Source organism: Hipposideros armiger, unplaced genomic scaffold (genome assembly GCF_001890085.2).
Source record: "Hipposideros armiger isolate ML-2016 unplaced genomic scaffold, ASM189008v1 scaffold_76, whole genome shotgun sequence".
Taxonomy (NCBI): Eukaryota; Metazoa; Chordata; class Mammalia; order Chiroptera; family Hipposideridae; genus Hipposideros; species Hipposideros armiger.
The window spans coordinates 895,986-921,949 of NW_017731426.1; the positions used below are offsets into that span (position 1 = coordinate 895,986).

The 25,964-nt window shown below is 40.7% G+C and overlaps 1 protein-coding gene across 6 annotated transcripts; it reads right to left on the reverse strand.

Moving 5' to 3' along the window:
* Positions 1–351: 351 nt before the first annotated feature.
* On the reverse strand, positions 352–23,948 carry GPR19 (G protein-coupled receptor 19). Of its 6 annotated transcripts, none has more exons than XM_019643248.1 (4): positions 23,869–23,948; positions 23,237–23,289; positions 17,307–17,463; positions 353–1,838 (listed from the first exon to the last, which is right to left on the reverse strand). In XM_019643248.1, the coding sequence occupies exons 3-4, from the start codon at positions 17,390–17,392 to the stop codon at positions 569–571; spliced, it is 1,356 nt and encodes a 451-aa protein (XP_019498793.1). In that variant the 5' UTR covers positions 17,393–17,463; positions 23,237–23,289; positions 23,869–23,948; the 3' UTR covers positions 353–568. The 6 variants fall into 6 exon arrangements, with proteins under 6 accessions (XP_019498798.1, XP_019498796.1, XP_019498795.1 ...); XM_019643249.1 differs by lacking the exon at positions 23,869–23,948 and adding an exon at positions 23,745–23,792; XM_019643253.1 differs by lacking the exons at positions 23,237–23,289; positions 23,869–23,948 and adding an exon at positions 14,373–15,489 and having other exon boundaries at positions 352–1,799; positions 17,307–17,397.
* Between the last annotated feature and the right edge of the window lie 2,016 nt (positions 23,949–25,964).

A 25,964-nucleotide genomic window follows, 5' to 3' on the forward strand; every position in this document is an offset into this window, starting at 1 on the left:
AAACATACACAATATTAACACTTTCTAAATGTTGCTTAGAAGAAGGACAAGTCTCTGAAATGTGTGACATGGGATTTCATTTGGAACAGAAGCCCACAGTTATAACATTTCAGTAGGGAGGAGAAAAAGGAAGCTAGAAAACTGTGTTGAATCATGAATCAAAGACTGTGTGTATGGTTTATGCTTTTTGGTAATTAATGGTAATTATAAGTGGTAATTAAAAAGTAGGAAGGCATTTTATTTTCTGTGTGTGTGTATGGCATGTAAATAATATATTGGGTCGTTGGGAAAGTCATGACGTATTTTTCTATGTTTTTCAATGCAAAAATGCGTCATGACTTTCCCGACGACCCAATAGTAAAAAGAGCTCAAGGTGAATGCTTCCCCTAAAACAAAAAGTAAGGAAAATAAAACCCACAAAAACTATAATCAGCAAGTGAATGCATTTTACAAAAGAAAACATTTCCCTCAGGAAGTTGATTGAAAAAATATATAAATAGCTTATTTCTTTATAGTTAAAGATTTTTAATCTCTGGCGCATAACAATAATTGAAAGAATTCTGAGAAATTAGACAAAAGTATTTGGTGGATTTGAGTTAATGGGCCAAGCAAGCTTTTTTTCCTTGGCTTCTCTGTCAAATGAATCATAGATTGAGTCTTTGGTTATAGTTTTGGCCATGGGAGGGATTTCTGAAATGCCAACATAGTTTTTTTTGGCCATCCTTGAACTGGTTGTGATAGTATAGGCATTGCTTCGGTAACATTTCATTGAGGACATGCAAAAAGTCTCTTTCATGCCTCTCCTAAAATTGGCATTATAAATAGAATACAGAGTAGGTTTAGAGGCTGAAGAACTAAAGGATACCCATGTGATCGCTGTGAACACAAGAGAACTTTTCTTATAGTCTCGTTCCTGGGGGTGCCACAGCTGAGCTACATGAAAAGGCAGCCAGGAGAGCAAAAACAATAGGTTTAAAATGAGGAACATCTTGATAGTTTTCACTTTTGTCCTTGGGACAATGTTCATTGTCCTCCTCACAGTTCGGCCATCAGTGCCTATTCTCCAAATATACTTTATGACCTTCTGGTAAAATAAGATGATGAGGACAGATGGAATCACAAAGCCCACCAAGAAGTGGAGGACAGTATAGGCAGTTCCTTCCCAAGAGGAAGGGAGGAAATAGTTACAATGGTTGTCCCAGTTGGAGCCGTAAAAAAAGAACACGGGGGTCACAAAGGCTGCATCAAAGATCCACGATGCTGCAATCATTTTCTTGGCTTTTTCTCTGGACACCTTGAAGCTCAGAGGGTAGACAATGGTATAGAACCGGTCTATGCAGATGGACAGGAGGACGTAGATCTGGACGCCCGGGGTGAGATACTGGAAATACCGTACCACCTTGCACATTGCACTGCCGAGTGTCCACCTTCCGGTGGTGAACTGCAGCAGGACGAAAGGCGTGCTGGCAATGCTAACGAGAAGATCCGCACAGGCCATGGAGACCACAAAGTAGTTGGTGGTGGACTGAGTCCTCCTACTCCGATGGATGACCAAACAAACCAGGGAATTGCCAACGATAGAAAACAACCACAGGGTCCCAAAGAAAATGCTGGCTGTGGCCACTTCCCCGGGTTTCAGTCCATACTGCAGGTCTGTTCTGTTGCTCATCCAACCGTGCTCCTCATATAAGTCCGTCAGGTCGTGGCTTGGCAGAGGCGTAGCTGTTTCGGTGCAGCTGTGGTTTTGGAGGGGCACCAGAAGTGTTGGAATAACCAACGGCGGCTTGCTGTTATCCATTCTGTGAGCAAAAACCATATTCAGTTTTTTTCTCTTAGTTCTAGATAAGAAAAGAAGAATGAAGCCTCCTGTTAAATGGGGTTCTACAGATTGAGTTCTAAGGCTAACAATCTTATTTGACACTTAGATTGGCTGTCATTTGTCACTGAGTAGGACTTGTGCTTGGCAGGAAGACATGACTACATTCCAGAAAAAAACTCTGGCCCCATTTCTCTTTCATTTCAGGAGCTGTTTTTAGCAGATCTCAGCTCAGGCTCCTGCTGGCCTCACCCTCTCTTGCCCCTTAGTCAAATGTGGGGGAACTCATATCAAGCCCCACTCCTAAACATATCCTTATTGGGGATCACAGAGGGTTAGGGAACTCAAACCTGACTCATGGTAAGGGTGTTACCCCCATCTGAAGAGCTGTTGGTATTCTGGGCAAGTAAGTGAGACGTTCCTGAATGTCGTAACACTAAAATAATGAGGCTGCAAGAGAGGAAAACGCAGGCAGATGGAAACGCTCAGATGTCAGCTATGGAAATAGCTAACAGGAATCTGTGAATACAGACTGGCTGGCTACTGGGAAGGACCCCGGCCTTACTTACTGCGGAATTTCCATTACACAAGCATTATGGAAGCACTTGGAGCAACCATAACACTTCTACACGAGCCAGAAGTAGCTCCTCATTTAATGACCTCTGAAAATAGCCTGCTTTTTCCAAAAGATGATGTGGTTCATGTACGAATAGCCTGACACCTATCAGTGACATATTTTGATGCTATTCTTAGTTATTGTTTCATAACAATGACATAGTGACTGAAGAACATACAAGATGTCTTCTAAAGAATGTAACCAGATTACTAGAAACCTTATGGCATTCAGATGATTAAAAACAACCAAATATAACTGTTACTCAGCAACTTTTTAAGAGCTTATGATCCTTCAATATAGAATAATAATATAAAGTTTAGCATTTATCTTTTCTGGTACTATTCAGTGAGAAAAAATGTTATACTTTTTAATAGGTAAAAAGATGGTATAATTGTGGGCCATTCAATTAAAATTGAGGTGACTTTGGTCACAGTGGGATCACTAAGGTTTAATTTGCTCTGAATCTGTTAAAAAGAAAGAGAGAGCATAGCAACTGAACCCATAATAGCCAGAGCAATTCCATCTGGCCTGTGGCAGCAGCAGGCTATAGCAGGACCCGGTGTCCCTCTTGGCGGGTTCCTGTGAGGACACAAAGAAATGTCTGAAGTTTTAGAGGTGGGATGAAAGAACAGTTCGTAATGAAAGAAAACTTCTTAAATGACCCGTTTTTCCTTGAAAGATTTTTGCACTGATTTGTGTGGTATGGAGAGGAGTGTTGTTAATATATTATATATTGTTCTCGCCAAGACACCATATTCAACAAAAGTCTGGAGCTCAGGGAGACATACTAAATGCCAGCTCCATGTTACCTTCAGGATTTTCGTCCATAAGGCAGCCCCACTTAATTTCTCAAAGAGAAATGTAAGATAATGAGACATCTGACTATAAAAAGTCTGGCCAGTTGATAGTTAATCGTAGGAAACACCACCATACTTTCCCTATTAAAAAAAAAAATCAGGAAACACAGTCTGAAAACAGAACATAAGATCTAAAATTAGCACTGTCCTAGAAAATAATCTGGAATACATGATCCTCGTACTTATAAAACTGAAATGTTTTCACCTTCATATGTGTAAAACTTACAAAATGCCAAAGGAAACCCAATTTTTAAAAAGGTTTCAAGTTGAAAAATAAAACAGATGAGCAGTTTTCTCAGATAGAAAGCGCTGTTCTATAGCTTTTGGGGATGGCTGTGGCCAAAATAAAAACGGGCGTCCGTGGCACAAGCACTTTTCTCTAGTCAATATACACACTAAAACCTGTGGACTTCCTGTTTCTCACTTCCTCTCATTGCAAAACTCTGCAGGCGACACTCAGGCTCACGCCTACAATTAAAGTGCTGCGAGGCCTTCTCCCATCACTTCCTCCAGCTCCTTCACTCCAATGAGTGCATCTGCTCATTCCTCCAACCCGACCTCTTGGAAGCAGAGAGTCCCACTGCTCAGCAATGGGACAAGGAAACCCGGGGAATTCCTGAGTCTAGGTCTCCCCTGATGATGGCATGACTTTCTGACTCTGCCTGAAATCACTGCAGCTCTGTTTTTTCAGTCAGTAAACCAAGAAACTGTGCTGGGTACTAAGGAAAAACAGATAAGTAAGGCCCCTAAAAGGGTAAATGTATAAATAAACTGTCTGCCATATTATAATTAAATTCTGGAATAATTATAATTAACTGTGAAAAACAGATGAGGAGCTAAGTGCAAGAGAAAAATCAGGACCCAATTTCGCTTGGGATAGGAGGAAGAAAAGGAAAGGCTTCACAAAGGATGAGGTTTGAAAGGGGCTTGGAGGGTGACAAGAACTTCTTCAGGAAGACCAGGCAGTAAAAAAAAAAAAAAAATCCAAGGGAAAGAGAGAGCATGTGGAATGAATTTGGAGGTCATCTTTCTGGGTTGAGCTTTTTTGGGCCATTTTCCCCTTAGAGACATAGTCTCCTGCAGACCGTACCTCCTGGAGTATATAGTTTCTAAATGCCCTACAATCAAACTGACCTAAATTTTTCCCATGGTTACAATGAGAGGCTATATTTTCTGCATTCATGGGCTGAAATGCGGTCAGACAGTGGATACGAATATTAGCATATCCAGAATGGTTGTGGTATCTTTGTTCATACAACACTTTGTTAGTCCTTTACTGCAGCATTTTCTGTTTCTTTGGCTTTAGAACAATGATTCTCTAGCTTGGCAACACACTGGACTCTCCTAGGGAGCTTTAAAAAAAAACACTGACGCCTGGGTCCTACCCCAGGGACTCTAATTTAATTGGTCTGGAGTGCAGCCTGGGCATCGGGATGTTTCCGAGTTCCCCCGGTGATCCTAATGTGCAGCCAGGATTAAGGATCACTGCTTTAGAATTATTTCCATGTTTCTGTCTTCCCCCACTAAGCTATGGGCTCCTGGGAGGAGGGTATTATTCTTTTTCCATGCGCTACAGCTTCCCCTGAAGTTCTTTACATTAATAACTGCTTACTAAATATTTACTGAGTTGAATCCATAAGGACAGAGAACTGAAATACATGACTCCTACTCTAGATGGCTCTGTGAGGAGAATTACATGCAGAGAGAAAAATCATTGTGTATTCGCAGGGAGCTGAAACACCGGTGACCATGGATAATAGGGGAAAGCATGAGAACAGGGCTGGTGAACTGAAGTCAATCAGGTCAACCGCTACATGAAATAGAACTCATTTAAGGGAGAGTGAAGGTAGTTTACGTGTCCTCAGACAGGCTCCTGCACCGCACTCCCCCCTAAAATAGTCTGCCATATTGTAACTGAATTCTAAAGTCCCAAGTTAAATTTTAGCAAGGTCTCCCCTGCTCTATTAACTTGGAAATAAATACATCTTCAAGGGAGTGTTTCTGAAATACAAGGGCTGCTTAAATAGTTAATTATGTCCAAGTCACCCACATGCAGTAATTTTAAGACAGGAAAGACTTTGTCACTGCTTTCCTGCTCAGCCTGCCTCCTCCCAACCAGTTCTGAGCCTCCATGTGACACACTCTACTGGGTTGAGTATTGAAGGCCCTTATTAAAACGTATCTCTATATATTATCTAAGAGAAGACTCATTCATGCACTGGGCTCTGAGAGATGTGTTTTAGCATGTAAGTGGGGAAAATGGTGGATGGGTTGACATGGTATAGAAGTAGGCATTAGGTGGACCGCTGTAATGATGGGATTCTAGAAAGCCTGGGAAGGGAATATGCCTATCAGTTTGTATTGTAATTTTTATTTTGAACGTTTGTCTCTCCCATTAGGTTATAAGTTCCTTGAGGACAGGAACTGTCCTAAAGAGCTCTACATCCCTGGGGCATATAGATATTAATAAGGGTTTACTGAATACATAAATGGATAGATGTGTTAATAAAAATGATCCAATGCTTGAAAATAAAAGAGAATAGCAAATCTTTTCAAAATCATGCTAGGACATTGTTAGATGGGCATCTACAAGGATTACCATCATTCTCTGAGAGAATGTATCTGTGTTTGATTTTGCTGTTTGCTATATGACTAGAATCCAGACATTGTGAAGTTATGTGTTAACATGCAGATTTCTGTCTAGCAGAAAAATAACCCTACAGGCTATGGACTTATTGCCCTGTAAGACATTAACCAGTTATGTGTCTACCTAGCAATCATATGCTGACATACTTTTAAAGAAACAAAAACAAAAAAACCTGTAAAAACCCATTTCTTCAAATGCTCTGGGAACCAGCCTTATTATCTCATTGGTTCCTTTGGTAATAAGTTAATAAATCTTTAACATATGGCCATTCTATATTTGCATGAGAATCATACTTTTAACTTTATGATTTTTTAAAATCATACTTTGATGGATGGTTGAATGGATGACTATAAACTAATGAGAGGACCACAATGAAGACTAGAGGGGCGCAGATGACAAGTTTTGTTCATGTCATAGTCCTGCCATGGGCTATTCCTGGCTAAGTTTATTAACTGCTGGTTAGGTTTGTTCCAGACTCAAAAAATCCTAAGGAATGATTTTTGGATTTTTTTTTTCCCGCCTGAAATTATAAAGATTTACAGACATTCTCACAATGTAGAAAGAGCATTTTTATTTCTGAGATTTGTTAAAAAATGTAATGTCAAACTAGAATTTTTATAATATTGAATTTTTACATGATTTGGTTGGGGGGAAAAAATATTTTCTGTAGAATGGAAAGTATCTGCTGGACCAGAAGAGATACATAAGGCAGTTTAATACTGAGCAGTAAGATTAATTACCATGATGACAGTAGTTACAACATCAATACTACCAAAAGTTGATACTTATTTTGTGATTACTACATGTGTCAGACACTATATGCGTAGCCCTTTAAGGTAGGTAATGTTATTAGCCCTGTTTCATAAATGAAAAAAAAAAATGAAGTTCTTCACCAAGGTCACACAGTTGGAAAGTGGTCACCCCAGGACTGCCTCATCCAAAGCCATTACTCTACTCCTGGGACTTCATGCCCAGGAAGGCCACAAAGGGCTGGCTCTGCACTGGTTACAAACGGATAGGCCTTTTTTGACTCCTCAAACACAGGAATACAAAGTAACTGCCCACAGATACATCTGTTGACTATGCTAGCTCAGACATATGTGACATAGTGAACATTTGTGGGAAAACAAAGTGACTCCGACCATATCCTGCATGGAGGCTTAGCATCAAAAGTGCAGCAGACATGTTGGTGTAGAAGTACCTGTTTTCTTCAGAATAAAGAATGAGAGTATTGGAAATTCATTCTGAAGGATGATTAACTGTTGCCTTTTAAATGCAAAATGAAAGCAGAACTGTAGACTTCAGTCTAAATTGAAGTGAGGAAAAATTTTGATCAGTGGTATTACCCCAAGTCAGAAATTGTCTTTCAAAATGTTTAATAGTTTTAATTTGGAAAATACCATGGTGGTAGATATTCTCTCTTAAACCTTTCATTGCTACATAGACTTGATTTGCTGATATATGAAAATGAGAAATGCCCGGAACAGTGGCTTGCATGGGCTCCCCAGAGTCAGTTGTACACATTTCTTCCCAACTCCAAGTTCAATGACATCATGTTGGTATCATGAATCAGCCACAATAAGAATATTTACACTATGGAACTTGACGAGCACCACAAATCAGGTTTTTCTCCTTGAAGAGGCAACTTGTTAAACGTTTACTAGCTCACCACTTCTAGTAGTGTAGGGTTTACAGGGAACCTATCTCAAAACCTGAACTTACACATAATCCCTGAGTTTCCAAATGGCCAAAGAGGCCACACAGGCTCTTTGGAAGCTTCCTGAGTGGCTATATTGCTTTCTGTCCCTGAGCTATGGCTGTGGTGTGGACACTGTGCTAAGTGCTTTATAGAACTGTATAAGGCCCAGGTGATCAGTCACCAGCATGACTGTGGTTGGGGAAAAGGAAAACTGGAGAAGGTAAGACATAGTCTCATAATGTGCCACCCAAATAGGGTTACCAGATGAAATACAGGATGCTCAGTTAAATGTGAATTTCAGATAAATAACAAATTATTATTAGCATAACTATGTTCCATGCAATATCCCATACATGATATTCTTTTTTTTCTTTTTTTAGCTGAGCCATCCTGCCACCTGTTGGCAGCTCAGCTGCAGCTCAGCTTGGGCCAGGAATTGAACCGGCAACCCTGTTGCTCAGAGCCGCACTCTTGAGTGAGCGCTTAACCAACTGAGCCACTCGGCCAGCCCCAATATTCTGTATTTTTATTCACTAAATCTGACAAACCTACACCCAGAACATAATCTTGTGGTGTAAAATATTTATTTTTCATCTCACAATATAGGAATATTGCAAAGTGGTTACGTATGCACCTCTGGACCTCTAGTTGTCTTATCTATAAAATGAGGATAATTAGTTCCTATCTCATTTGATTATGATGAGGATTAAATGAGATAATATATGCACAGGAGTTAAATGAGTTAATGCAAGTCAATCTGCCTGGTACGAGGAAAATACTCAATAGGTGTTATCCTTGGATAGTTTTATAAAACATCTTAGTTCGGGGTCTGGTACATAACAAGTGCTTCAAAAATTAGCACTCTTACTACCTACCGTCTGCCCATAAAAGTCTTGTAAGCCATATGACAAGGAAATTTTAATAACCATATCACATATCACATACTATAGTGATAATACTAACATTAGTCACATAATTTAGCTTTGTTAAGGGTGAATGGCTTTTGTGACGGGGCCTGGGTCCACAATCATCATTCGCAACGTTTTTAAGGGGGAAATGAGGTCCAAATAAATAAACACAGCCTTACTCCAAGTTGTGGATGATTTCTTAGTTAACATGTTAGCCAGATAAAACTTTTTTTCTATACCCTAAACCAAAGTATATAACTGGATTGAATATGTCTTTCTCAAAAGCTTATAGAATCCACTCTGCTTTAATTATTTCTACTAGATAATTCTGAATAACTGCAAAAGAACCTCATACTTCCAGTGAAAACAGAGTTTCCCCTCCAACATTTTAGACCACTAGTGTCACAAGCTTAAAAGCCTGGAATTTTCTATAATGTCCTTTTCCCTTTCCTCCTCTTTTATAATATGTATAAATATTCCCTCATAATATTTCCAGCTCCGTGCCTTTGACTGGTTTCCCAACAGTGATCAGTTTCCTGAGATCAGACTAAGCACATTTTCTTTTTGTTTGGATATTGGTTATGCTTTCAAGGGGAGCATGATGTTTTAAACAGAGGGGGGTTTTCAAAACAGCCTCTTCTAATTTCACAAAATAGCCCACAACATAGTTATTACAATATTATTGACTATATGGAGCCTTGCTATTATTGAGAGGAAATAATGTGTGTAGTAGGCAGAACGGCCCCCGAAAGCTAACACCCTAATCCCTGGAACGTGGGAATACATTACATTATATAGCAAAAGGGACATTTTACATATAACTAAGGTTATGGAACTTAAAATGAGGAGATTATCCTGAATTATTCAGGTGGGCCCAAACTAATGAGCCCTGAAGAACAGAGAGTTTTGTCTGGTTGATGGCAGAGAGATGCGGCAGAAGAAGTCAGAGGCAGATTCCAAGCATAAGAAGGAATTGACAGGCTGTTGCTAACTCTGCGATGCAGGGGCCCACATGCAAGAACCAGGGAGAGGCCTCTAGGGGTGATGGGTGGCCCCCAACTGACAGCCATCAAGGAAACGTGCCCTTAGTCCTACAACCACCAGGCGCTAGATTCTGCCAACCATCAAAATGAGCATGGGACAGGAGTCATCCCCAGAGCCCCCACAAAGGAAAGCAGTCCAGCCAACCCCTCGATTTCTGCCTGTGAGACCAAGCAGAGAAACAAGCCTCGCACACCGACTTCAGACCTGCAGAACTGTGACACAGAAATGGCTATGATCTTAAGCCACTGAATTTGTGTTCATTTGTTACAGTGGCAATAGAAACTAACTCAATACAGCATTTTGTATATGCTTGAGGGTGAAAACTAAAATTTATACCAGCCATTCTATCAGTTTCCACTACCCAGCAGCATCTAGTATATTAGAAACGGTGAAAAACTTAGAGTGTATAGTGCTTTCTATTCACCTTAGACGTTGGACTGGGAGCTAAGACACCCGGGTTCTAATTCTGATTATAAGCACTGGACAGCAAGTCAAAAGACCCAGGTCTTATTTTGATATCAGTGTAAGGAAGGACCTTAAGTAAATCAGTCTCGCTGCGTCTCTGTTTCCATGTGTACAATATGAATGAGTTGATCTGCATGATTTCTAAGGTCACTTTAGAAATGAACAAAAACTGATAGGTAGACAATGAGATGAGCAACATACAGCCACTTAACTTAATAACCCACACTCTCACCCAGCAGAGAGCTCATCCTGAGTGCATTTGATGGGCTGTGTAGGGCTGCTGGGGGCCAGCACTGTGAGCTTTTGATATCCAAGAGCAGTAGATGGGTCTCCAAAGGAGAGATGAATTCTACCTACAGGCCAGCCAAGCTGTCCTCAATTATCCTGGATGTCTAGGTCTCCCCTGATGATGGCATGACTTTCTGACTCTGCCTGAAATCCCTGCAGCTCTGTTTATTCAGTCAGTAAACCAAGAAACTGTGCTGGGTACTAAGGAAAAACAGATAACTAAGGCCCCTAAAAGGGTAAATGTATAAATAAACTGTCTGCCATATTATAATTAAATTCTGGAATAATTATAATTAACTGTGAAAAACAGATGAGGAGCTAAGTGCGTCCTCAATTATCCTGGATGTGCCAACAATCATCTATGGAAGATCCTTTGCAAGAAGTGGTCTGGTCAAAGAAGACGTGCCACCTGTATTTGCTCTCCATTCTAATACCTAACTTCTCAGAGGGGAGAAACGTTTCATTAGAACCCCTGATGATCTTCTACCAATGCTCCACACCTCTCTTCCCAGTAGGGTGTCTTCTGAATTCTGAAGAAAACAATTTGGCGAAGGAATTTGAACCTCAGCAAACTCAATTTCATTCATTACAACAAACGTTTTTTTGAATACCTGCTGTGTGCTCACTGAGTTCAAGTAGAGGCAACCAGTTGTTTTGGAGGTAAATGTTCCATTTCATTTCCAAGCTCTGATTTCAGTATCAACTTCTCCAGTTGTGTGACTTAAATAGGACAGAGGTGAGGAGGCAAAGACCAGACTCACTGCACTCAAAGCAAAGAGCTGTACAAGAAATGTGATTTACAGCTATTTGAAAAGAAGGTGAAAGATTTCTTAAGAACGAAGTATAAGCTGAACAGGGACCTACAAAGAACTCTTATTTCTCAGAAGCAGTTGTCTCCCATCAAATTCACATCAACATTCTGGGTAAAGTTTGATCTGCACCATTGGCCTCAATCAGGGTTTTCCAAAAAAGCAAACTTCAAGCTAATGGAGCAAAAGTCAGATTTGAATTTGCATTAATGTACATTTTTCTTGGACAAATTATGCAACTATATATATCACTAAAAATATGGTTGATTGTATATTTGCATATGTTTCATATGGTTAATATATATTTTAGTGCCAAATTTTTTTAGACATTTTATAGGTTAAAAATGCTACTGCTATCATTTCTCAATGCATTTTATTTATTTATTTATTTATTTATTTGTTGGCAGCTCAGCGGCTGCACCTGTTGGCAGCTCAGCGGCTGCTCAGCTTGAGCCAGGCATCGAACCGCTGTTGCTCAGAGCTCAAACTCTTGAGCGAGCTCTTAACCAACTGAGCCACTCGGCCGGCAACAATGCATCTTATTTTAATCCTCTCTGCACATCAGCAATGGTTAACTCAAATCACCTACACTGGTCATTTTCAACCTTTCTTCTTCAGAGACAGACATAACAAATGGGTTCATATGTGTGACACACCCCTAGACAGATCCAGAATTATATGCAATTCTAGAAGCTCTACATATAACTCCAACACAATACTCAACCTAAAAAATCATGGTGAGAAGAAAATAATCACGTAGATATCCTTAAATTTATTACAATTAAATTTAAAAAATAAATCACTGGCAAATTTTGGTACTTTATCAGCAAGCAATTATTTGCAACAGGCATCTTTTGTTTGGGACACAGCAATCTATTTTGACACTTTGGTTGATAAGCACTGCCCTGATGTATGTATCTCCTGTACACCTTAAGTTTGAATTCTTTTTTTTTTTTTTCCAGCTGAGCCATCCTGCCACCTGTTGGCAGCTCAGCAGCAGCTCAGCAGCAGCTCAGCTCGGGCCAGGACTAGAACCGCTGTTGTTCAGAGCTCACACTCTTGAGCAAGCTCTTAACCAACTGAGCCACTCAGCCGGCCCTGAAGTTTGAATTCTTGAAGGCTAAAGGGTGCCTGGCACAGAGAACCGGGAAAAAAATAATAAGAGAAACATGGTTCCCCACGGTGTGATTCTATAAACCTATTATAAAAGTCTACTAATGAGCATTTTTCTGTAAGTAACTAACCTCCTACCTACAATCTACAAAGCCATTGACATTCCAGGAAGGTTACACAGCCTATACCCAAATTTAAAGGTGTATTTCCTTCTTTAGATGTGGCAGAAAATAGCTCTATGCACATTTTTTTTTTTTTTAAGATTTTTTTTTTTTTTGGGGATTTGGGGGGGGGGAACAGGCAAGTTGCTGTCGTTTTGTTCTTCAATCTAGTTGTGGAGGACGTTGCTTCACTGGCCCAAGTTGGCACCATCATTGCGCTCTTCTCTGGCGAGGCAGATCAGTCGCCGGCATCTGGACAGCCGCTCACTGCGGCTGCTGGCCGCTCACGCTGGCTGCTGGCCACACACGGTAGCCCATTGCAATCCACTGCCACAGGGACTGCAGCCCACGCCGTCGCCGGCGACTCATGGCAGCCCAGCTCCAGGTTGAGCTGTTGTTCAGCATCTTAGCTGTGGAGGGCAGTGTCACTGGCCCTCACATGTGGGATCCGAACCGGGGCCCTCTGGCATCCCAAGCGAGCCCTTAACCATCGCGCCACTCGGCCGGCCCTCTATGCACATTTTAAATATGAAGCGGCTGTACTGAATAGCAGTTGAGAGCTTGGGCTCTAGAGCAGTGGTTCAGAGGTAATTTTGCCACCCAGGGGACATTGGGCAATGTATGAAAACATTATTGATTGTCACAACTGGGAAGGAGGGGGTTACTGGCATCTGGTAGGCAGAGGCCAGGGATGCGGCTCAACATTTTACAATAAAGAGGAAAGCACCCCCAAGGAATTACCCAAATGCCAGCAGCGCATTTGAGAAACCCTGCTCTAGACCAGCCTGCCTGGGTTTCAACTCACTCACTACCTATGTAGCCTCTGCAAGTTACTTAACATCTTTGTGCTTATTGAGCATCTTCACCAGGAAAATTAGGATAATAAAAGTACCCATCTTATTGATCTGTTATGAGAATAAAATAAAATTACACAAGAAAGAAGCTAAGAACAATGTCTGGAACAAAGCAAGTGCTTAACAAACGTTTACTTTTGTTATCATTATATGCGTTGAAAAAGACTGAGAAGAAATACACCAAAATTTTAACAATGGTTGTTTCTAGGTGGCGAGATCATGACTTGACTTTTATTTTCATTCCATTTTTTATACTTCTCAATATTTTCCAAATTTCCTAGAACTGTATATGTACTAATCTAATATCCAAACATATATTTTTGTGAAAAGAAAGCAGAGGAAAGAACTTTACTTGTGATATAGTGGAAAGAGCACAGAATTAGACACCTGGATTCACATCCTGGCTGTATTTGTGTGACTTCGGCCAGGTTAGTTAAGTTCTCTGAGCTTCAGTTTCCTGATCGGAAATTGAGACTAATAATGCACATCATAGAATTTCTATCAGGACTAGAGATGGCAGACGTCCAGTGCTTAGGAAAGCAAACTGAATGAAGGGCTCCAGGAGATAACTGCTTTAAAAGTTTAGCCAAGGGAAACCGACTCTCCAAACAGGGAAATATATTCATGACAGTAACTCCCGTTTTGCTCTTTAAACTATCCTGCTAGAGAGGCCACCTCCCATCGCATCCCCGTTTTGCCTTGGTTCATAGAGGAGAAATTGCATCCACACTCTGGTCCTTCTATTTCTTCTCCCTCCCTATTTATATACCAAAGGAAAGAATTGAATAATTCGGCTGGCAGGGCCTGACTCATTGAGTAGGGTTTACTAGCAGTGGGTAAATTACTGTGACCGAAAGGCAGGACCCAGGTCACATGCTCACTGTGTCCTTCTTATAGCCTCTTTCATTCCTGGCTTCAAAGCTGAAAGCATACGTGACAAAGCCTCTCCTCGAGGGGGAAGCCTCTCCATTTTCTCTCTTCTAACTTCTCCAGTTCAGCTAGTTGAGTAGATCGCCCCCTTTTAGATCTGAGAGGGATGAGTAGGAAGCCCAGCTAAGGCTTTCAGACCGAAGCCTCCTGTGTGCACTTGCATACCTGCTCATCTGAGAAGTCCCCCGAGTGTGGTGGGCACGCAGCACTTGCCAGGCTCTATGTGCTTCCAGCAGGGCTGGTTCTTTGGCACCAGTCACTCAGCAGGTAACAGAGGAAGTAAGGAGGAGGAGGGAATAGGATTCAGGGACTCACACCTTACCCACAAGAACCCCACCCTTCCACTCCTTACTTAATTAGATTGAAAAATAATAGAAAGGGTTACATTTGTGTATATTATCAGGAGAGGTGATAATTAGGCTTAAAATACTTGAAGCCTAATTAGCCTGCTGACTCTGAGATAATCTTTTGAACTCGGGTCCTAATTGCTACGGTTTGGGAAAGGCAGGCTGGCTCCAACCCATTCTGACAGGGAAGATTTCAGGGGTTTCTAGGGAGGAGTCCTGTAGTCCTGTGAGTTCTTGGTGTAGTGTTCTGGGGACTGGGAGCCACAGTTTCTTAGGACAGGACTGCCTGGGGCAGGAACTGACCTTCTCAAGACATTAGCTCTCAACCCGAGTGAACTACTTCAATGTTGGGTGATGGTACCAGGCAAAAAATATGAGAGCAAAATGAGACTGTTAGGGGTGCCTCCATCCAGATGTAAATTAAAATATCAGAACTGCATTCTAAAAAGTCAGGGGAATTGGTAATCCCCAAGAAAGGATTTATGGATATGTCTTGAACTCCAGTGTGCTACCGCTCCAGGGGTCACTCTGACTGGCATACATAAATTTCAGGCATAATTTTGACTGTTGCCAAGTTTCCTCCTACTGTACATTTATCTCCTCACTATATTCCCTATAAATACATGCAAAGCAAAGCAGGCATGGGCCCCCCAAACTGGCTCCAGCGGAATGCTGTGAGTGTGTCTTCGCATTCTTCATTTGCAAATACTCATATATATTGAGAGCTTACCATAAACCAGGCCCGGTGCTAAGTGCTAGAAATCCAAAGATGGAAGGATACATAAGCTCCCTTCAGATGACTAGAATAGTGTAAAAGTGTTACTTGTCCAAGGGAGATGTAGATTTCAGCAGGGATCAAAGGCTTAGTCCCAAGGACTGAAGTTCAGTATTGAAGGGGACACAATCAAATCTTCACAATCGTCTTTGGTGAAACTCTGAAGGGAAACACCTCATTTAGGGAAGAATTTCACAAATTTTAGATTCCTATCCCTTTTCCTCCTCTTTGTCTCTCTGACCTAGCAAATTCTCTTAGTTTTCCCACAGCATATAAGAATGACATCAGTCATCTTTTATTGTCAATGGCCAGAAGGGAAACTATACAGACCAAAGGAAGAAAATCCTTGTCTCTCAGAAATTCCCAGAAGTTAAAAAGAACAAAAAAACTTCCTAGTTTTCCCTTAAAACCCTAAAATAATTTGCAAGGGAGAAATCTACTCCTTTAAAGTACGATAACATGATTTTAAAACAATAAATCTAGTCAGTTTGATACCATAATTTATGTTCATAATTTTAGAAGTTTTTAATCTATTTTGAAAACCAGGTAAGTGCTTTTAAAGATAACATGCTTAGGGGGCACCCCAGTCGGGACCCCCTTTGTTTTGAGAGCTGTTATTTTTTGCTCTAATAAAACTATCCTCTGCTAAAAAAAAAAAAAAAGATAACATACTTAGGCTGATCTTATTACTAGGTTCAAAGGACAGAGAATGTTTCCAGGTTTGGTATTAAAAAAAAAAAAATCAACCATGATGTAATTCTAGATTTCTTTTTTTCCTTTAGACATCATTTGGTCACCATAGTAACACAGTGTTTTACTACCAGATATCTATACAGCACAAAGGGAAGAGAACAAGCAATTACTTACTGGGTTCTTTGGGGGTACAGAATATGGCTATTGGGATAATTCAAGATTAAATACAGATTTCACTAGGGATCTGTTTTAGCCAAGCAGGCTGATTCAATCTTCTGGTAGCATCAGCTGAACAAAATCTGTAGCCAAATCAACTGCTGACATGTGAGTAGAGAAGCAGTATAGTTCAGTGATTAAGATCATGAACTCGGGGGTCAAGGTTTTTGGGTTCAAATCCTGTTTCTACTATTTGCTAGCTGTGTGACCTTGGGAGAGTTCCCTAACCTCTCTGAGCCTTACTTTCTTCATCTCCAAAATGTGAGTACTAATAATACTTCCCTCAGAGGGTTATTATAAGGATTAAATGACAGATTATTTGTGCTTAGATTGATGCCTTACACATAGCAAGAATTTTATAAGTATGCGTTAAAGATGAAATAAAATTTAAATTTGCTAGCTTCCCTCTTTGTGCTAGGTAGAAATGGTCAAAGATACCAAGATTTGAGTGAATGGCAGATTATTTTAGCCTATAACTTTGGACGATTCCTTTGAGAACTTCCTGGGGTCCTTCTTGGTAGCTTTCTATTAAGATTTGAAATTCGGTGGCAGCCTACTGTCGTAACCCAGAGCTGGAAACAATCACAAGCACTCCTGGTATCAGGAATATCAGAAGGTAGCCGATTGCATAGCACAAAGAAACAGCACGCCTGCCCACTCAGGCTCCCTAAGCCACTGCCAATAACCTCTGGGAACATGGGCACAGAAGCAGCAGCTGAAAAGGGATGGAACAGGGTTTTATTGCAGTGACAATGAAATCTAATTGGTTTCAGTAATATTTCTTTTTCCTCTTTCCAGGATTCAAAGAAAAATAATCCTGTTCATCAATGAGTGCTTTGTTTTATTAATTATCACTATACAGAATTTCCATCTAATTTGTCTTCAACAGGCACTTACTCTGGTGAATTATTCATTTTACCTAGGCATCTTTTTGGACCTGTAACAAATATAAAGCCCCAACCAGCAAATAAACCAAAACAAAAATCTCCAAATTGCCTGGAAAAAAGAAGGTATTTTGTACTCTGAGCCAAATTTCAGCCACAATACCGCGGGATCTCTAGCACATACCTCCATCCGGACTTGATTTTAGAGACGGTCTCCTTGGGTCTTCTTGGTCGGGAATAGCCCTTGCATAGGAGTTTGGAGAATGACATAAACCACCAGGAAATCTTGGGAACGCATTCATATCTGTCTTCTGCCTTTCCCTTGGCTCACAGCCTGCTTCCTGGTAGGGAGACAAGATGACGCTGTGCAGGGTTGACTGTTAAACCATCTTCCCGCCCCCAGCCCCACTCTCTTGGTGCCCCTCCCTTCTCCTTTCCAAGGCTCTGGAATGTGTCACATGGGAAATGGATCATGTGGCTCAAGGGGAGAATCTGGCCATCTTTTCTCTCCCTTCCCCCACTTTTCCTTTCAGGAGCAAAGCAGCAGAAATCTCCGACCTGATTGGCTCTGACCAAAAATCTCCATATGAAAAGGGGAAAATTCAACCATCCAAACCTCTAGGCTTTTCCACTTTATTTTTTGTTTTATTTTTCATCTGAACATTTTATCCTGGGCATTATCCAGACTTGCTTGGTAGACTGGGAAATGATGCTTTCTCCCCAGCCCTTTTCTTTCTTATCATCAGTACCTTAATATGGCAATGTGTTCCTTAACCAGCCTCCGGAGCCCCCTTGGCACATCTGGGCTAATGGAGTATTCAGCACCACGGACAGCATTACACCCCCTTCAGTGTTCAGTGAAGCCATTTTTTGTTCATTTTACTCTCAGGTAGATAAAAATATTTTTAAAATACTTCCCTAAGGTCTTGTTTAGTCCTCCGACTCCCTCTTCTATCAATTTATTGTTACCTTATGAATACAAATGTAATTTTTATATATCATTAAATCCAAAGGCCATCCCATGCCTGTCGCCATCCCATCACAATCCTCATCCTTTAAATATGCTCTGTGCTTGGGAGGGATTCTCATAGCATAATTCACTGTATGCCCATATATCTATGCTCATGGGAAAAAAACAAAGAAGCACATAGGATTTCTTGAGTGTGCATATCTGCATGTCTTTAGCCCCATCCCTAGGCCTCAGGCAGCGTTGAATTAGAGAGGCAGGAAGGGAGCCCATAGGAGCTGTTTTGTGCAGGATCTACCCCGCTTTGCTGACATCCTGGTTGCCATGGTGCTAGGTAACTGCTGAAGGGGATGATTTCTTTCAGAACCAGTCACCATGGGACCCAGCTGACTACAGAAAGGCAGAGGGAAAAGGGCTGAATTGCTGAGGAGGACTTTCAATTAACATTTTTCAGAGTAAAATTTACCTAATGGGTCCTTTCCTTACTGAATTGTTGCTGACCCTAAATCTTGAAAGGATTTTAGGGATGAATATGGACACTGCGATGGTAACTCCCTCCATCCTCCACTGCTTCTTTCCTCAAAAGTCTCTTTAGGTGAAACTGAATGAAAATGCTAGCTTCATAGAAGGACCGTGAAGCGCCGTCACAGAGTGCTGGGAAGGACACAAGAAATATATTTCCCCTCAGTTTGGGGCCTCTGACTTTTGTGAAGCCATTCGTCTAAGTCCTACAGCCTTAACTGGGAGATGCTTTAGAACTACACCTGATGGCTGACACTAGGAAAAATTTAAGAATTTTACAGGAGAAAAGATAAATATTTTTAAACGTGAGTTGCTAAATTATTAAATAAATTTAATTATTAAGATCAATTCCTTGGATAGCATTTGGACTACCCCAAATCATGAATTTAAACTAGGTATACGAGTATACTTGTCTCATAAGGTGGACACATAACTGATTATTTCGAACTCAGAATCCTAACAATGGCTATTATGAATATTTATACTGGGGGGAGAAACGCTGACTTGAAATGTGCAGAAATGCAAACTCTAAGAAGCAAGATAGCAAGCACAGGGGAGATGGAATATAATTTCAAGAAACTGAAGCTCCTTCCTGGCTCAACATCCAGAGCTTAAGATGTATTTACTTCTTTTATTATAGAAGAGTCAGATTAATTCTAGTTTTTCTATATAAGGCTCAGAGAAATTCTAAATGATCCAGCAATCCCACTTCTGGGTCTATAGCTAAAGGAAATAAAATCACTATCTCAAAGAGATGTCTGCATTCCCATGTTCATTGTAGCATCCTTCACAGTAGCCAAGTATGGAAACAATCTAAATGTTCATCGATGGATAAATGGATAAAGAAAATGTGACACACACATGCACACACACACACACACACACACAGTGGACTACTATACTATTCAGCCTTTAAAAAGAAGGAAATCCTGCCATGATGAACCTGGAGGACATTGTGCTAAGTGAAATAAACTAAACACAGGAAGATAAATATTGTGTGATCTCACTTACATGTGGAATCTAAAAAAGTCAAATTCATAATAACAGCAAGTAGAATGGTGACTACCAGGGGCTGGAGGGTGGGGAAAATGGAGAGACACTGGTCAAAGGGTACAAACTTTTCAGTTATAACATGAGTAAGTTCTGGAGACCTAATGTAGAGCATGATGACTATAGTTAATAACAATGTATTACATACTGAATTTGCTAAGAGAATAGATGTCAAGTGTTCTCACCACACACACACACACACACACACAAAATAGTAACTATGTGATGTGGATGTGTTAATTAGCTTCATTGTGGTAATCATTTCACAATGTATACGTATACCAAAACATCACCTTACATATATACAATTTTTTTTTGTCAATCATACTTCAATAAAGCTGGGGGGAAAATATGACAATGTCTCTCAATGTGCCTATCTAAATTCTTAGGAGGCAGAGTCAGGTAGAGAACCAGATCCAATCAGCCATGCGTGCTGAACTGGAGAAGAGTTCACGTGCTGCCTTCTCAGCGCTCACTAACAAACTGGCAAATTTTATAAAAGAAAAGGGAGGGGAGAGGGAACAAATGACTGATGGAGGAAATGGTGTGTGTGTGTGTGTGTGTGTGTGTGTGTGTGTTTGTGTGTTTAAAACTCCATTAACTCCCCATGAATGAGACTGCCAACAGCCCGACTTGCACGTCCCCAATTCCTGTGGTCTCCATTTCACTTCCATTTTAATCAACCACCTGAATGTGCATGCCCTTCACACTGACTGTAGTTCTCCGCACATATATCATGCTGTTTCTTTCATGCTTCCGACTTAGACCTGACAGTTTCCTCTGCCTTGTCCACCTTTGCAACATATACAGTAATACCTTGGTTTGCGAGCATAATTCGTTCCAGAAACAAACTACTCGTATTGCAAGACATCGCTCATTTACCACGTTAAAATGTATTAGAAATGTTTGCTCGTCTTGCGGACAACGCGCAAACCACATTACTCGCAATCCAAGGTTTTACTGTATTCCTCTTCCAAAGCCTCCTGGATTTCATCTTCTCTGCGGTTCTGTCCCTCTGACCCCAAATCCCTCCAAAACAAGATACTCACATCTTTTTTACTATACTACTTTTTAAATTTTCACACATACTACTTCTATTATTGCATATATCATATTACACGGTGTTCATATTCTTGTAGGGAGGACTGTCATCCAATTCATCTTTATACCTCTAGGATCTAAAAAATAAAGTAGGTGCTCAACAATAGTGTTTCAGCACATTGAACAAGCATGACTTTTGGGACCAGTTTAAAGCAACTTAATTTTTACTTTCCACTGTCCCTGTGAAAACACTCTGTAGGTGTTTGTTCTTCTCCCAATTCTGAATGAAAACTTGGGCAGTCCCATTCTTTTTTCTGGTCACTTTTAGTTAAAAGAAGTTAGCAGTTAAAATATTCAGTCCGGTATAATAGTCAAAATCTGTCACCTGACTTAAAGTTAAGGCTTTTCGCCCTCCACCTAGTTTGTGCCTGCTGTAAATAGGGAAACTTAATTTAGGGTAAGAACGTGACTACTTCTCTCTTTCACTATTTGTCTAATAGCACTTCAATAACTTCATTCAAATATCCTCTTCAAAACCCCTTTCCCTATTTTCATCTTGTCTCTTTTATGCCCGATTGGGGTGAGAGTATTACGAGTAGTCTAATCAGTTCTCACCCTCTTACATTTTGCAGAAGTCCTACAGAGTGGTCTGTCTCTGGTATCTCTTGTCATAGGACCTCAGGCAGCACTCCTGTTTTAACATTTATAATAGCTTAACTAAAGTGTCGCCACTTGGGATTTTTCTATTTCTAACTTTCAACCTGCTTCCCTCCTCACCCAGAGTCTCCTATCTTTCTATTCCACTCCCCTCCTCATTTCTGCATAATCTTCTACTCACCCTCTTCATAACCTCTAGTTGTTGACTCTTTAGAGTCTCTGAATTCCTTGTCTCAGCTAGGAGACAATGTTTTCCCATTTCACCAGCTCTCTTGCTAGACAAACTAATGAATGTCTCAAGAAAAGGGACCCAATTAAAGACAGGTCACCCTATGTGGCAAAAGATATTCCTGGCCATTATTGCTATATTTGGGTCTTGACATCCAAGGTGGTTTCAACTTCTGAATAACTTATATTCCTAGAAACCAGAGTTGTCCTACTAGAAAGTACCTTGTCTCTTACAAGCTCAAATTCCTGACCCAGACATGCCATCCCTCCTATTTCAAGTAATTCTCTACTCACCATGCAAGGCTACAAAAAATAGGCTTAAACTTTAAATTTCTCATGTGTCAGTACCAACAAAACCACTTGGGTAGTCAGAGCGGCCACTCAATCCTGACAGGCTATGGGAGGAGGCTTCGTTATCAGTGGCCTGCTGTGCATGCTTTCCCAAGGGCACCCTCCCCTGGACAAGAACATCCACATGGACACACTTCAATGATGCCTTGATGCCCCTCCCCAACCAACGGTGGAGAGCAGGTTGTAAAATTTCACCCCACCTCACTACTGCCATTAGCCCTTGCTGATGGCCCAAGACTCACCATGTGGTAAAGCAATAAAGACATCATCATCTGTGTTGCCTGTGCTAGATCAAAGGACCAGCTTGGGAGGCTCAAATTCCTCCTTTTCTACAGCAAATCCTGTAATATTCCTGGGACCTACATTAATGACCTCATCACAAACCTTTCCTAAATCAGGATGCTTACCACATTCTTATAATTGCCTCTCTCCTGAATATAGCTCACTATGCCCTACTCATCTGCCCATCTCAAGCTCTAGCCTTTTTCCCTTCAGAAATTTTCCAAATATATAGCTCTCCAGATCAGGTGGTCTTAAACCACAGGGCTAATTTCTTTTTTCTTCTTCTTCTAGAGGGAACTCTTAAAACAGTGGTTCTTAACTTTAGTAGCAAAATAAAGTTTTAAAAATACTGATGTCCAGGCTCCTAGATTTTGATTTAATTGGTCTAGGGTGAAGCCTCGGCATTAGGATTTTTTAAAGCTCTCCAGGTGATTCTATTGGGTTGTCAGAAAAGTCATGACATATTTTTTCTGTTTTTTGTTGCAAAAATGTGTCATGACTTTTCCGACAACCCAATAATATGCAGGCAAAGTAGAGAGCCTGCCTTAAGGTTCTCTAAATAAATGGACCTATGCTACACAGAACATCCAATCTGATGGGTAGGTGGCATGCATAAATGTGGTAATAGGAGGCTCAGGGAGGAAACTCTCATTTGTTGACCATACACTATAAACCAAGTCCTATGCTAGTAACTCACGCACTTTTTTCAACTTTTTTCGATTCCATCAGCATCCTCTGCCTCGTACTCCAGGCAGTACACAAAGAATCAAAATATACTGACTAAGCTGCGTTAACACTGCTACCAATACAAAGATGGACTCTAGTGAACTGGGAGGCTAGAAGTATGTACTTTTGTAATGTGCCAGTAGTACTTCTAAGCAACTTGGTAGCTAAATTCCACCATTTCATTCCATGACATCCACATTTCTTTCTGGCTGAGGTATAGGGTTGGTGGGATGTGGTAGGGAGCATGGGGTACTTCATGGAGACAGAACACTTCAGGTGTTGGATGGTACCTTTAAGATGTTGCAGGACAAAATCCAATGCTTGTGCAGGTGTCCCTTGTATCCTGAAAGAGAAAGAAGTCAGATTGGTCACTCTCAAGACAGCTCCCCAATTCCTGACTGCTGGTACCTTAACTGTTGTTCCTAACCCCAACCTCAGCCCTTGCTCAGGACTATGGCTTCTAGAATCCTTGTTCCACTCAGGGACTTCCCAATTTTCACCTTACACATCTTGGACGAAATGTGTGGCATTTCTGCCTCTCTGTTTACAAACATGCATAGGTTCACAATGTTTTAAGTCAACTTCCCTACTGGCAACAGTTCTGTCTTTCTAGTCTCAAGTGCGCTGTAGAGTTATTGCCTTCATTTCTCTCTCAAATTTCCCCCATCTCCTTCCCTGTTCACACTCACATCCTGTCTTGGTCTCCATTTAAAAAAAAGTTTTTAAAAATATTAGCCCCTCATATTTATTCCTTTATGTCGCTTCCAGTTATCTTTCCAAATACATAAAACTCATCACCCTGATTGTAAAACCTTGATCGGTTCAGCCACGCCCACTCCTTCACTACTCGATTCGCTGCAACTTCTTCCTCTCACCGAGTTCACAGCTAACATGTAACAATGGAAAGAAGGGATGACCATACATGCATGTGGAGTCGTGACTGCAAAATCTCGAAGAATGTGGTATTTTGTGCTTGAATCCATCGGATCAGCGTGACCGAGCTTCCGGTTGGTTGGCTAATAACCAAAATTGGTTGGCTATAGCCAGGCAGGAAGTTTTGAAAATTTTTCGCGCTAAAATGATTAGTCCCACGCAGGCGCACACGTACACTTGGGGGCGGGGGAAGAGCGCTTTTCGCTCGGGCAGATCTCGCGTGGTTTGGAGAAGCCGGGGCGTAGGAATGTTTTTTTGTGGCGTTGTGAGGCCTTTTTTTTTTTTTTATTAATAGAGCCCAGGTGGATTAGTGCTGCAGTCAAGTAAAAATTTAAAAAAATCGACAGTCGGCGGCGATAACAAATGAGGTTAGTATAACTAGCAGACACTAGCGGCAATTCTCCGGGGCCAAGGAATTGTACAGATGACTTCTCTGCGAGGCTCCGGAGGCCGCACAGGTTCTTCCTAGACAAAAGCCAGAAATATGTAAAAGCAGAAAAAAACCAACGAGTTTATCAACTTAGGACGCAGTGTTTCATTTGTGCACTTTACACTATGCGAAAACATCCCATTGGCTACCGACCAAGCCGTTTAACACCCAGCTGCCATTGCGCCTGCGCGGGGGTTTGTTTACTGACTCCGGCGACCGCTGGGTCCTGCTCTCAGAGCGTCGGCGTGTACTGTCTTGATGTGTGTTTCATAATGAAAATCATGTTTTCAGCTAGGAACTCGGTTTTGGAGTTTAAGAACAAGGCAGTTTCAGTATCAGGCTGAAGCCAGCGAAAATACGAACCATAATGAAAATTCCGAACGCTCAGAAATCGTTGCCTTCTGAGACCTGTCGTGGAAGATCTTTATGATGAACTTAACGAAGATGATAGCACTCCAACCATAACGAAGAAGTGATAAGCAGCAACAGTAAACCCAAAAGCGTAGGTAGTACTTCGGTAGTACTTAAAATATGGACTCTGTTATGGTAAAGATGCAAATATGCCTAAACGTGAGGCCAACCTCTAGCAATCTTTCATGATTAAGACTGACTCTTGAAGCCAAGTCAAAAAGGGAGCCATGCAAATTTTGAAACTAAAAAGAGAGATGACTCTAGAAACAATAGCCAGAAAAAGCACAAACCAACAAGCATATTTTTAAAAATGGTTTTAAGTTCCCTTCAAAGATTTTCAAATGGCTTAGTGGGCTATTATACTTTCAAAATGAGAAGATAGGGTGAAATTTTTTGTCAGATATGACTGGATCCGTTTGGAAACAAGGCAGGCAAGCTGATTTTTTTTTTAAGTACATGGAAGAATTTCTAATGATGCATTTTAATGTGTTCAGAAAGAGCCTTAAATACCTAGTAGATTGAGCTAAACATCTTAGAGTTAGATAAAAGTATACTTGTTAGAAATTTGACAATTTTATTGGACTCTGTCAGGTTTTAAATGATGAATTTGAAGACTTTAACGTGTAACAGAAGGTGAGATGTTTAAGTAGTATGCCATTAAAAAGAGAAAATGTATAAACATGTGAAATGGGGCCAAATTTTCAAGGCTTTGGACGCTACCAGCATCATTCACAGAGAGCCTTCATCTAAAAAAATTAGCCTCTGGATTTTTCTTATTATATTGAATATGATAGTAAAATTTAGTAAATCTAGCAATTTGTATATTTACCTTTTAAGGCAAATTTACCTGCTTCGTTTTCTTGAGGTACATTCATTTGGTTGAGGTAAGGTGGTGACCAGTTTTCTAAGCCAGGGTTGAATTGACATTTGCTTCATGACTGGCCTTATGGTTCATACAAATTAGGCACACTTAAGGTGAATTGATTCCTTGTTCACCTTAATGGTTAAGACTGACTCATAAAAATGGCTTACTTTATTAAGGAAATCAACAACTGTAAAACAAGCTGAGTACTTTCATTGCATATGATGAAATGGCTCTAATGAAAATTAAGTATGGGAATTGGATGAAGAGTTAATAAAAAACAATCCTATGAGACGATTTGTGATGCATGTGATGAAAATGGTAGTGTAAGAATGGCAAGTGGTCAAATAAAACTTCATCTCTGTTCACTGAAAGAAAAATC

What these genes read in the sequence shown, in the direction of transcription:
- GPR19 (XM_019643248.1), bottom strand. Translation starts at nt 17,392, where the DNA reads ATGTCATTCTCCAAACTCCTATGCAAGGGCTATTCCCGACCAAGAAGA. An exon ending in AAAATCAAGTCCGGATGGAG is followed by an intron (nt 1,839 to 17,306) that starts GTATGTGCTAGA and finishes TTTCTTATCTAG; the next exon opens with AACTAAGAGAAAAAAACTGA.